At 39.4% G+C, this 14,138-nt stretch overlaps 2 protein-coding genes across 2 annotated transcripts in view; both read right to left on the reverse strand.

The window, feature by feature from the left end:
* Window positions 1–3,509: 3,509 nt before the first annotated feature.
* LOC135707071 (cytosol aminopeptidase-like) overlaps window positions 3,510–14,138 on the reverse strand; it is a 37,299-nt gene continuing 26,670 nt past the window's right edge. Inside the window, exons 3-6 of the mRNA XM_065228808.1 lie at window positions 4,850–5,233; window positions 4,417–4,793; window positions 4,201–4,351; window positions 3,510–4,136 (exon numbers count right to left, since the gene is read on the reverse strand). Of these exons, the coding sequence (XP_065084880.1) occupies window positions 3,719–4,136; window positions 4,201–4,351; window positions 4,417–4,793; window positions 4,850–5,233 (1,330 nt within the window). The 3' untranslated portion in view covers window positions 3,510–3,718. The remainder of the gene's footprint in view (window positions 4,137–4,200; window positions 4,352–4,416; window positions 4,794–4,849; window positions 5,234–14,138) is intronic.
* Window positions 10,347–13,393, reverse strand: LOC135707068 (E3 ubiquitin-protein ligase COP1-like). Its single transcript, XM_065228806.1, has one exon. It carries the CDS (start codon window positions 13,224–13,226, stop codon window positions 11,154–11,156), a length of 2,073 nt encoding a protein of 690 aa, XP_065084878.1. The 5' UTR covers window positions 13,227–13,393; the 3' UTR covers window positions 10,347–11,153.

The following is a 14,138-nucleotide window of genomic DNA, read 5'->3' on the forward strand; positions in this document are numbered from 1 at the left end:
CTTGACTAGCCTATTGGTCCCAAGCAAACGATTAACGTATCCCATTCTAGTCGAAATTCTAGTACTTAACAATGTTTGTTTTGATTCGCTATGAAAGTTTGACAGATAAAATGAGGGGTTATTGGTTTTTCCTATGTTTCGAGGGGTGAATCGATTAGCTTGGGACCGAAGAGAGTACCAGAGCTGAGCCAAAAAGTTGAGCACATTATATCGGGACCTTCTAGTCTTAGAGTTACCTCTATGATTCCATGGTTCAACTTGTCGAATGCTGCGGATAAGTCTGAATAAATAACGTCCGTTTGAACCCGATCCGACATGCTTTCGGTTTTATACGATGTGAGACACAGCAGATTGGTGGTTGTTGAGATGCCGACAGTAAACCCGTAAACCCATGTTGATCAGCACTCAAATATTGCTTGCAATGGGACAGCACTAGCTCGAATAGCTTCGAAACGGCACTTAACGATGTAATTTCTCGATAGTTATCCACAGCTCGTTTCCTTCCTTTTTTGTGGACGGGAAACATGTGCGCAAATTTCCAGCAAGATGGAAATATGCCACCTGAGAGAGACATTCGGAACAGGCGAAGAAGTGGAATTAACAAGCTAGCAATATTTCTCTTCAAAAATACAGATGGAACTCCATCAGGTCCAGGATTGAAGGATGACTTGAGCAGAGTTGCGGCCTTGGAAATCATTTCTGCATTAACATCAATTGCACCCAGCGTTTGATCGTTTACTGGAACGTTCCTGGCAGCCAGGTTAATATGGTCTCATTAGTGAATACACTGGCAAACTTTTCGGAAAAAAAGGTGGCATATATCCTGAACGGTGACAGCAGCTTCTCCGTTGAATTCCATAGACGATGGGAGGCTGGATTCCCTGCGTTGCTCGTTCACGTAGTTCCAAAAAGATTTCGGGTGTAGCTTAAGTTTGCGCTGGATGCCTCGTTGGAAACTTGAAAAGCATTCACGACTGACTCGCTGGTACATGTGATTCAGCCTCACATAATGTAGTTTCAGAGGAAGCGTGAGATATGTACTTCGTAAATCTTCTCAATGCTGCTCTCTTGATTGACTTCAACCTACGTAGCTCTCTCGTCTGCCAGGGAGGGTGAGACACTTTGTGGTGAGTTCTTTTCGGGACGTGTCTGTCAATGACATATGCCAAGACATGTGAAAAGGTTTGCGCTGCAGCCTCAACGTCATCTGGATCAAGGATGTTCTCCCATACCATGCTAGACAATACATCTATGATGCTACGGTCACAGACAAACAGACATAACACTCGCAAGATGTTCATCGAACAAGCATTTAACGGTCAATTTAAACGTATCGTAGTTGGTAGTACCGCCACCTGTGGCGCGCATAGTCATTTCCCTTGAGTTTGACGTTTACACACTACCGCCACCTGTTCAGCGTACTACCCACCACAGTGTACTCAACAGATGGCGGTAATGTTTTAGCGACGATGTTTTACAGTGAGAAATATTCAATGTGTTATGTCTGTTTGTCTGTGCTACGGTGGTCAGCTTTACGGAAGTCATAAGAAACCGTAGCAGGATAGTCGCCGAAATCACGCACGAGTTTGTCCTCAACAGTGACAATTAGAGGAGGGTGATGTGGAACTAGCTTAGTTAGTGCACAAGGAGCCAAGGAAATTGATGGAGCCATGTCCTGTGTGCTCACGAAGCAGAGGTCCAAACTACAACCATTTTTGTTAACTACATGGTTAATTTGAGAAAGCGTCGCTGCGCTGTAGTTGTCGAGAAGGCTAATAGCTCATGCGTGAAATGTAGAGCTATCAGGATCTGGGTACAGGAATCCGCTATGAGATGGACTCCACGAAACGCCTGGCAGATTGAAGTCACCAAAAATGAATATCTCATCAACTGGAGTGGCACTTTCGATAACTGTGAAAACTGACCGACAGTGAGTATCGATGAGTTCATTGTCGCGGACTCGATCAGGTGGAATGTACAGAGCGCATAGAAATAATGTGCGATCACCCAGATTGATGGCTGTCCAAACCTGCTTCACATAGTTCCATGATTCGTTCTCGATGGCCTTTGCCTCCAACCCGCTACGGACAACTACAAGGACACCTCCACCAGTAGATTTACGGCTGTTGTTAGGATTCCGATCGCAACGCTTTATCAAGCGCTTTTTCTATAACTTTCAAGACCCATACACAATTAAAACACTATCAAGGACTTCCTGACCGAGTTCCTGACCAACTTTGCCGAAGACATCATTCTTCTAAATAATCAGGATCTGGAGATATAGCAATACAGAATATTTGCATGGAGTGGGGTACATACGCACTCCAGGTTTCCAACTACGTAAAGTCCGACTTTAAGACTCAAAATAACTCAACCGACATGTTACTTTTAATGCTTATGACAACGCTTCAAAGTGGCCTGGCCCCAGGTTTCCATAACATTCACGCAGAAAAAAATATCGAAATAAAAATATTTCAGGTAAATATAAACGTAAACTCAGTTTGTTCTGGCCACAATAATAAATTAGATTTATTTCAAATGTATTTTTTGTTTAAAGTCATGTGACATCAATGTTTAAAATAAAAGTCATGACTGGAACTTTGACAGCAAATACACTTTTTCAAACTCTGTAAAAGATACACCCTGTATTAAGGAGACCGGGATTCCCTACATCAAACTTTGTAATTTGGGTGGTTCCAGAAGGTAACACGCAACCTTTCTAACTAGGGAAACCTCTTTCTGGGGTTTTCAGAGACGAACCAGCCCACGGTCGAAAGGCTCTTTTAAAGAAATATAATCTAGAATATTACGAACGAGATTACGAACAACACTCCGTGTAGCATGGTCTCAAAGCCTTCCAGCTAATATTTAAAACTTATGAATCCAGAAAATTTGAATGGGTATGTATAAGATAGGTGTTCTGTGGATGGGATGGGATGGAGCTGCAGTATGGGAATTTTGCTCGAATTTTCATATGTACCTATTCAATTAAGGTGTGATATTTGCTCGGAAACGAATATATTTTATTGCACCTATAATTGCGATAGTGTTATTCAAATAGTATAGAATCCATATGAAACAATGGTTTCCTCTGTTATAGGAACCAACAATATAAGGAACTCCATAACTGGTGACTATTTATGAATTTTAGCTGCAGACTAGCTTATACATCCAAATTTTGCCTTATGCAGCTTATTTTTGCGGGTATAAGCTGATCAGCAACTAAAATTGTTAGTTGGGGAGCTTAATAATTTAGTTTGTAATTGAACCATGAAGTTATAATTTTCCAGTAATGTATAGAAGTTAAACTGTAAATACACGTAATACACATTAATCAATAAGCTTCATTTATGTATTTCCTTTATTTCTATCACTTCTACTCTGTCTGAAAAATCAGTGAGTACCTATAAGGGAATTTATGATTCATCATTGAGTCGACACCCTGATGGAATTCTTTCATCTTCTGATCGTCGAGTGATAACTTCTAAATGTTTATTGCGTGCAAAATGTTTAAACTCAAAACAATAACAAGTTTGTTAGATTTATTTAGATGGCCTGCATTCCGAATTATTTACATTCGGAATGCGTTCTATTTCCGTTTAACTTTTCATATTTTTCTGTGATCTTTGGATTAATATCTAAAACCTACTATTCACTGGGTTAAAATGCAGGTAATGTTCTGTTTTGTGACGTATCGGCAGTATCGCGTATTGCGCTCCTATGGACTAGCTTTTGAGACGAATTCAACTAGCGTGCGCATTGGACGACCTGTCATACCCTTGGCTCCGGTATAGCCCTGATCGCTGCAGTCACCCATAACGCCGGCCATATCGACATGCATCCAAGGGATTTCCTTGGGCACGAATTCACGCAAAAAGGCCGCTGCAGTGCATGAACCTCCTCCTTTGCCTTTGCCAAGATTATTCAAATCGTAACCATTATGGTCACACATTTGATCCGAATAATGCTTAAACAAAGGCATGCGCCAGACACGATCACCGGTCTCGGAGCCAGCTTGGTGAATCGTATTCCACAGCGCATTGTTCGTAGAGAACACCCCGGCAACACAATCTCCTAGAGCAACCTTGATGGCTCCAGTCAATGTTGCAATATCCAGAACGAATTTCGGATTGAATCTGTTGCGGAGATTGAGAACGGATTTATAAACAGCTTTTTAAGTGACAAAGATTAGACACTTACGTTGAAGCGTAGCACAATGCATCGGCCAGAATAAGTCGACCCTCTGCGTCAGTGTTGTCCACGCAAATGCTCTTGCCATTCATGGCAAAAACGACATCACCTGGCTTGGTTGCAGTACTACTGGGCATATTTTCACAAAGTGGGATGAAACCTGCAAATCAAATACCGTCACCTATCAGGAAAGGCATGAATAAGCTAAAAAGTGAGTACACATACCTTTCACAAACACGGGTGCCTTCAGTTGAGCCAGCGCAAAGATGGTAGCTGCAACATTAGCTGCTCCACCCATGTCAGCCCTCATTTGGTCCATGCTAGCCGACGGCTTCAAGCTGATGCCACCAGAATCGAAAGTTACGCCCTTGCCAACCAATGCAATGCATTTGTCATCTGAACCTTCACCTTTATAGGTGATTTCAACGAATTTAGCCGGTTCCTTCGTTCCATTGGTAACGGACAGGAAAGATCCCATCTTTTTCTCCTTGGCCCAGTCTTCATCGTGAATCTGAACGTCCACGTTCAACCCTACGAATTTGGCTTTAACGTTTTCGGAAAAGATGCTCGGAGTCATCAGGTTCGCGGGAGTTTCCATAAGCCTTTTAGAAAGAAGATGTATCAATGAAGGCAAATAATTCATTTTACACAAACTTACGTCCTAGCCCAGTTTTGAGCGTGACCAAGAATCCATCCTCGTTCCCATTCCTCGCAACCATCGGCATTTTCAGCAAATGAAACTGCAGGCAGTGGTGTTTGCTTAGCCTTGGATTTGAAGTCCTGGAATTTGTAATTAGCTAGCAGGGCTCCCTCAGCCGCCGCTTTGGCATCTTCCAGATCCTCCACCTCGATAAGACCAATTTTCAATGCCGACAAGGCCTTCACACCGGAAGATGCGGCAATGCGAACGTTCTCCTTGGCACCGTTGATCTCGTCCAGCTCATCCCATTTGGAGGCATCACCGAGACCCGCGACGGCCACTGCTGGATACTTTCCCAGGTCCCAATAGACGCGTGTTTGGCCACCTTTAATTGGACCGCAGCTGAAAGTCGTAAACTGATTACAACCGATTGTTTTTTGAACGGTTACATTTTTTTCCATTTTCTTGTTCTGTGCCGAACTTTTAAAAGGTATACCATATTTTTCTAAATCTTAAAGTAAGTTATTTTTTCTGGAATCTGACACATTGCAGATCTTGATAATTTTGATGAAAATGCCAAACGAGTTCCACAAAAACTTCTCCAAAAACACTAAATGTCCAAATATTGAAACAAATGTACTAGCACATTATTTAAATTTGTTATTAGAGTGGTCCTATGAAAACCATCGTTGGCCGATAATTTTTTTAATTCAAGTTTCTCATGAAAGTTATCTTGGAGAGACTATTAAAGCTCTTTATAGGAAAAGTTGTTGTCTGTATCTCTATAGCAAAAGATATAACCAATTATAGTAAAAAAAATCATCAACTTCAAATTGATTTTATACGAGTTTTAAAAATAGCATACCCCTATTTTTTTCATATGATTGAGAATAACATAGGCCCTTTCAAATGCCGTAAAAATTTACGATATTATCATTTGAAAAAGGCATATTTTTAGTAGAAAAACGTCAGTAACTCTTGATCGGCAAAAGATATCGACAAGCTTTGTGCAACAACAACGATCTAAAAGTTTTTTGAAGACATTTTTGCTGAGAAATTTGAAATAAGAAAAATAGAGCAAAACAACAATCTAACTCAATTCAAGAAAATAGCTTTAAATCGGTCAATTTAAGAGATACAAAACAGTTACTTTTTACAAAGTTGCTTGAAATTAGCTCAGCAATAACTATACCTTACTTTCTTCAAACAAAAAAGTTAGATTTTTGATTTTAATCATAATAAGAACCACCCTAGAATTCATTGTCATAAAACTGAGGGCCTAACCACAGACAAACAGACATAACACTCGCAAGTTGTTCATCGAACAAGCATTTAACGGTAAATTTAAAAGTATCGTAGTTGGTAGTACCGCCACCTGTGTCGCTCATAGTCATTTCCCTTGAGTTTGACGTTTACACTACCGCCATCTGTTCAGCGTACTACCCACCACAGTGTACTCAACAGATGGTGGTAATGTTTTAGCGACGATGTTTTACAGTGAGCAACTATAAGTAACTATAAGTAACAACTTTGTACAAGAGACTTTTCGTCTAAAGTTTAAATTTCAGGCTCAAAACATATCCTTCCACCTAAATCTGCATTCTGGACCAGAAGTGAGAAGAATGCCAAGATTCCGTAGAAAATTCACATGCAATTCTGATCTGAGGTGGAATCCAAAGAAATTTTGGAAGAATACTTTCTAAATTTTAAAGAGCATACCAACAGATTTATGAGGAATATTTTAAGAAATACTATAGAGAGAATGAAGTTGAAATTGGGTTGTTAGCGAAATGCTTAAATAAAACAGCAAAAGGTTATCTCCCATTTAGTTCCACCTAATTAATTTTGGTATCCATGACAAATACTATACTACGATACTAAAAAATATCGACTACAATATCTGTGATCTTAACATTTTTATCTAGAGGGTCATAATTTGATAAGTCTTTAGAGGGAATTACTCTGATGAAGACTGCACATTGTAGTCGAAATACGTATCTGTCATGGATACCAAAATTAATTAGGTGGAATTAAATGGAAGATAACCTTTTCTGCTGTTTTATGGAGAGAAATTGAAGCAAATTATATTATGTAGAATACGAAGATAAATGCAGAGTGAATTTCTAGAGTATTCTGGAGGGAATTCACAAAGTGTGCTGCACAGAATTCCGAATATGTTATGGAGAAACCGAGTCGAAATGACTTATTCATGCAAGCGTTCATACGAAAACGTTCCGTTTAGATTTCCGTAACAAGGCCCCTGAAAGTACCTCTAAAGGTCACGAATCTGAATCTCATTTCCGGCAAGTCACGAATGCCTATAGTGATTAAGGTGACTATAATACAAAAAATAATATTTGAGGTCATTTTGAAATTATCCGAAGGAAATCTTTAAGAAATTTGAGGTTTGAGATAAGTTCCAAAGAAATAATTTAGTTAATTCAGACATTGAAAATTGTACAAGATCCCGTACACATAAATTCAAGCCCAAGAACTGCTCAGGATTAGGGGACCAGACATTTCTGAAAAGTGTAACAGTGTAACCTCTGTACGAGATCTCCATCTCTCCACTCGTAAAAATCATATATATGCCGAGACATGAATAAATTTTCTATAGGTTTATGACATGACAAAATTTCAAGATTCTAAAATTAACAAACTTTTTTAAGATTTTCAGAGTTTGTTGGAAATGCTATACTAATATTTACATGAAGCTTTAGTGTGATAATTTATTAACTACTAAAGAAATTTCTGAAGAGGATTGGGGAAGGGGAAAATTGAATAAAAGTTGAAATTGAGCGAAGGGCCAACTAACAACGTCTAGCATCTACGGAAATGGATTTTTATCAACCCTCATGATCTCAGTTCAACTCTGGAATGTGCCAGTGGGAGCTGAATTTATATTAAGCGCAAAATCGTCGAAATACCCTTTATTTAAGTAATTTTTGATCAACTTTAAAAAATCAGGGTGGCCACTGGATTGAAGAATTTAAATTTAACATAGTTTTAAACTAACGGTTAACTTTTGACCTATTTGGAGTACAGTCTGTAGTTGTGAGATTCTGTGAAAATACCTACGTAGTTTACAAAGGATTTAAGAGGGGAATTACAAGGAAATTCCAAGAAGAAACTTAACGTGAATTTTAACAGAAATCCAAATAAATTATGGGGAGAATTTAAAAGGAATCCCAAGAGGATGCTTTGAGAATGCTAAGCTAAATGTCAAATGAACCCACCAGTTTTTTTTTTATTTATTTTTTAACAAAATTAGTGTTTTTTACCAAATGTATTTTTTTTTTGTCTGAAGACAGTTTCCTACATGGGCGGATTTCAGCACAAATTTGATCATCACGGCACGGTTTTGCGCATCACCAGAAAAAAAAATAACAAAACAACGAAATTACAATGATTTTTACTGTTGAATTTCGAGTACATTAAAATGTATTGTTAAATTTTTGTACGAGAGAAAAAGTTATTTTCGATTTTTAACAATACAATGCTCAAAACCATGAAAATTAGTGTGATGAGATCAAGTTTGTTCAGTTTTTTTTATTGTTAAGATACTTTTTTTTTTTTTCACTTCGTTTATTTGGCAGGCTCAAATGTTATAAAAATAACTTAGCGGAGCCGAGTAACATAGAATACCAATTATGGTACTCAAAATACAAAAAAAAATATGTACAAATATATTTTATCATATGATTTTTCTGGGTGGCGATCGAAGCGACGACAAAGTGATCTTCTCCCGTGCACGCAACTTCTTTCTTTCCCGAATTTGTTCCTCATTTTCATTGAACCCGAATCGTGATCGCTGCTGCTGTTTCTGAACATCGTTTCCCGTTGCATGCTCTCCGCTACTCTCGTCGGTCGTCGGGGTAGTCACGTCCATTTCGTTATCTTCATTCAACATCTCCAACCCCGTGTCCGTTTCCTGATCGCTAATGACCAACGACGCACCTTCCTTGTTTTCTTTCACTTTGCTTTCCTTTTTCCTTCAGTTGCTTCTCCGGTTCCTTCCGAGCCTTCCGCTTGGGACAGGAAAGCTTCCGGTGTCCGTCCGCCTTGCACAGAAAACATTTATCTTTGTTGCCATCATAAAAAATATTTCCTTTGCGATTGAAGAAATGTAATGACGTGGGGATTTTCTTCTTCACATCCATATATACACCGCGTATCCCTGTATATACCTCAAAACACAGATCAGTTGGAAATTTCTCCCGGATGATGCGTTTAATTTTCCCATATTTCCCCAGCACTTTATCCAGCTCGTTGTCGGGTACCTCTGGTGGCAAGTCATACACACGCACATATTGAATGAATTCACCAGCATGCGACATGCGTACCTTTGCCGTCGTTCCATTCGCATAATGGAAGATTAAATCCTCCGAATTGAATGTCAGAGCATGGAGCATCGCTTCCTCTGATTTGAACTTCATGAAGACTCCCCTTTCCTCACCAATGCGATAAACAGCTTCCATTTCAGCCGGATCCGCGTCGAGTGCTTTGGCGAAATTTACTATCTCTCCGATGTTTGGTTTGGCATCACAATGGCTGAAGCTAAACTTTATGGTGTTTTTTACTTCACACATCTTGCACCGTAGCAACAAAAGGCACCGAACTGCTAGCAACGAACAAAGAGCAACTATATAATAGCGATTCTCGAAAACAGGCTATCATGTGGTTCACAACTAAATAAAAAATCGACTGCTGCTGTAGACAGCTGTGGGACAACTGAAGATACTTAACAACCCCCCTTTTTTACTGTAAATTTCTCAAACACTCAAAAATGATATTTATTGTTGTTAACCATGAATTTCGTTGTGATTTTATGGAAATCGACAAAAATGTGACAGTAAATAACATGGTTTACGGGCAGACTTGAATCCTTTCATTAGGGTGAAAGGATAGGACGATGGGAACACAAAGTTCACTTTCATTATAGTAATTCCCATATAAACTTCAATGCAATATGAGATCGCAACTAAATGAGCTCAAATTTTGGGAGAATGATTAGAACCTGATTTGAAATCGATTGAGTGGGGTGGAGCAACATCGATATTTTGAACTACCCTAATGTTCATATTACCCTCAACCGAGCCCCCAACTGCTCGGCAAGACCATCCCATAGCACAAATCAAAAATCCGTGAAAAATACGATTTATGTTGCGTGCCATTGCTTCTTATGTAATGGGACAACCCTTTTGTCTGTTTTTCCATGCTTTTCCAGAACAAAGTTGATGACCAGTATTATGAAAATATGGGTGATAAGTTACCATTCCCTTCATAATATCAAATGTTATGTTCACCATCACCGTTTAGCATTACATATATGACTAGAGGCCGACATGTATCTCAAAGACATAAAAAATGTGATATAGGGTCTTAATCGCTTTAAATATTAACTTTTGGACGCTAGATAGCAAACAGTTGTGAGAACTGCTTCAGTTGGTAAACACAAACTTCTGTAGTCAACAGGGATTCGTATGCTGTTTCATAAAAGAAATACCAATATATATATAGGATAAGATACTTTAATAAAGATTAAAAATTAACGAGGTGCAGTAGGATCTCCATTTTTTTTACATAAATGTATAAACTACAGTTGGTTTTACAATAGTTTGTCTCTCAGTGCAGTCGGTTTATGTTTATGATATCGACATTGAAGTAGTATGTTAGAAAAATAGGGGGTTAGTATAGAGTTCAATTTCTTATGCTCTCTTGTTTCGCTAGTTCTCTCTACAAAGGTTGGCTACACGGCATGTCTTCCTGTTATGAAGATTGTAAATAAATTCACACCTTTGTTCGATTTCACCACTGTACTGTGGGCTTTTCTCCTTTTCTCTTTTCAATGTTAACTCTAGGATTTACATATTTTGTAGGTATTATCTCATCTTGGCTTTCTTGGATTAATTGACTCCCTTCGTGGGTCCTGGCAATTGATCTGCATACCATCATCATCTACGTTTCCAATTTAGCTCATTGACGACAATATTTTCCGATATTATTTTAGGTAAAGTTTACTAGTTTGTTTCAGTTCGACCTCGTCAATGAGGGAATTCCGTCACACTTAGCGCTAGAACGTAATTAATGTCTACGTCTTATCTTGAAAAATTTATAACAAAATAAAGCGCTTTATTCTATCGTTAAGTCTATCACTTTATTAACATCGTTTAAAACGTTTGGGTTTCACTCGAGTGGTTGTGTGCATTGTTTTTGTCCGTGTGTGTGTGTGTATGTGTGTCTGGGTGTATAAAAGGAAGAAACAACAAATTAACGCGTGTCATAAACTTGAACAATTGGACCGAATCTTCTAACACATATTTTACACAATTTCTAAAATCTTTATGATTCCTTCACTGTTGCCCGCAATGATGATATTGCTTTGTTTTCGCCAGCAAACCGCTGAAACGAAATCACTGCCTTCGGTGTTTCGTTCGGTGTCAGAGATGGAACGGTTTGTGCTGCTCGACGAGAATTTTAGGTTGAACAGTTGCTTCGACAAGCCTTTGTAGTAGACACAGAGAGAATTGTCCTCGCTGCCACAAGCCAGATAGTCATTGTTCGTGGCCAGACCGGCAAAGTTTTTCTCGTTTATATGCCCAGTGAACGACCGCAAGCAGTAGGGCGGAGAGTTGATGTTCCACAGCTTTAACTGGCCGTCGGTTCCTGCCGAAACGATTTCAGTCGTGTTGAGGAATTTCACGTACGATACTGCCTTTTTGTGTCCCTTGAAAACGCACAGCGGCTCTTTAATGTTACGTAGATCGTAATAGTGCACGCAATGATCAGCCGAACCGAACGCCAAGTGACACGAACTTTTCGGATTAAACTTCACACAACACACATTGGCTCGTGCTTCGATTGTTGCTACCGAGTGGTCTACATTCAGCGACCACAATTTGACTCGAGCATCGTCGGATCCGGATGCAAGCAGCCGTGTGTCCACTTCGTTGAAATCAACACACCAACACCGTTTGTCATGTTCTTCATAGGCTTTCGTCCGGGTCTTCGTACTAACATCCCAAACGGACACAATTCCTTCGTAATCGCTGGACGCTAGAACCTCTTTGAAGTAATTGTTCCATATCACGCAGGAAATTTTACTGCTGCACACCATTTCATTGATGGGATAGTTGATGTCCACCGCAGCATCCCGGATTGCAGTGTAGTAGTCGAAGATTTTAATTCGCTTCGTAACACCTGCAATGGCAAAGTACTCACTATCTTTGTCGAATTCTATGCTGGACACAATGGTCGACACGTAACTCGATTCGCAAGAATAGTTCAACGTCGCCAACGGTCGGAGTGCGCTGTACTTCGAGAATTTGATGAGATTTTCCCTAAACGTATCCAGCGATCGTGTAGATTTGGTAGTGTCAATCGAGCGGGTAGGAGTGGAGGTGCCCAGAGATCCTGAACTAAAGGAACGATCCTTTCCAAAGTACAACTCTTCGCTACGGGCCGCAAAGTAGCACTGTACAAAGTCGTCAAAGTGTTGGTACATTCGCTGCTTCCGGGCCATAAAAGATGACGAGCTTGGGTCATTTTTGTACAAGTTGAACCCCTCTGCTGACGACTCGCTGCGATTCGATGGGACGGTAATGGTATCGATCTTGTCGATGATTTGGATTATTTCTTTCTTAATAGCCACCACGTGTTCATCCTTCTCGTCTTTTACGCTATTCTCCACCTCTTCCACCGTCGGACAACTGCTTTGTACCTCTTTCAAAATTTTCTCTACATCCGTAAGATCATTCTTGATCAACGCAATCTCGTTTGCGACTTGCAATTGTTGTTGCTCTTTTTGCTGCAGCAGGTGCTTCAGGAACTCATGCAGTAGCCTATTTTGAGCAGCACACGATTCGGCTTCCAGCAGTATTTTCCGCTGATTCAGAATCTCCAGCATTACATTCACGTCCGACAGAGACAGTTTTTTCGATTCTGACGCTAGAAAGTGTTTCAATGTGTCAGCTGAATCACCCGACTGTGTATTGCTGGAATCGTTTCGCTTCCCTTTCAATTTAAACTTAGTGATCAAATCGTTGAGCAAGTAATTCGGCACAATGGATTCATGTGAGGATAGGGTGAAGTTGCATTTGGGACACTTTTTGGTCATCTCTATCGACTTGATTATGCAGTGGTGGCAAAAGGTGTGACCACATTTGGTAATGTGTGCCTCGGTAATGACATCAAAGCAAATCGGACACAGAAAGTCGTTGCTCTTGTCATCGATGCTGGTGGGGATCCCATTTAGGGCAGTCATTCGTTTCTTGCCGGAGGAGGATATCAGCGAGTCACTCAGACATCCCCCACCACCTGTCCCACCAGACATTGTCCCGCCACCGCCACTGGAAGATGAAGACTGTACATCCGACAGCTGCCTACGGGTTGTCATTTCGATGCCAATTTTTGCTTCTTGCTTTTAGCTGCTTCCTTTTCCGAAATAGCTTTCCTCAATTACGTATAGGTATTTTTATCCTGTATGACTCTTTTCTATGTCTGAGCAACTTCGCTTTTCAAATAGTACTCTTTTGTGTTAGCTTGCTATTTGTTCTTTTTCTTACAACATAACAGCGGAGCTGAAACGAAAATAATGCCAAAAATGAGCAAACTTTGTGATCGAGAGTAAACTATGTTGAGAGGATAGGAAAAAAGTAGATTTTAAAGGAAGAAATCAAACTAATAAAGAAAACGTTCCAAAGTCGGTAAAAAAACCCTCTTCTTAGAAAGCAATTGGAAAATTCGAAGAATAAAAAAACAAAATAGAATTATAAAAAATGGAACGAGCCAATTCTAAATTGTTTTTGTCGAAAGAGGTTTCCATAGTAGTAACAACATGGGTCACCGACAACATGCGTAGTTATTTAATTTTTTAGAAGAGAGCTCAATTAGGCAAATATTTATAATTTTCGTCTCAGGTCTACTGTTATGAAGTACGTTTGTTAAACATTTAATTCTACCTATCGATTAACGAATATAAAATGAAGGTGGGTGTTGAGATGATTTTTATAAAGCGTTTTTAATAATGACGACAAACAAGAGACAAAAATAAACAAATAAAACATTCAAGTATTCATTCTAAATCAATTAAAACACATAACAAATATTATACATCACAGGAGACAGCAATTTAAACCAGACTACGGAAATCGAGTGGTTTGACACCTAGTGTTAAAGAAAAAGTGGTGAACTCAGCGAAACAATCTGGAGAAGAAACAATTTATATACTTGGCACATTATCAATTACTCCCTAGATTTGAGTGATGTTATCTGCACTGTCTATCATTGCATATCAGTATCATATGGA

The sequence above is a fragment of the Ochlerotatus camptorhynchus genome, unplaced genomic scaffold (genome assembly GCF_037179485.1).
Source record: "Ochlerotatus camptorhynchus isolate MF236.1 unplaced genomic scaffold, CSIRO-AGI_Acam_v1.1 ptg000303l, whole genome shotgun sequence".
NCBI classification, from domain to species: domain Eukaryota; kingdom Metazoa; phylum Arthropoda; class Insecta; order Diptera; family Culicidae; genus Ochlerotatus; species Ochlerotatus camptorhynchus.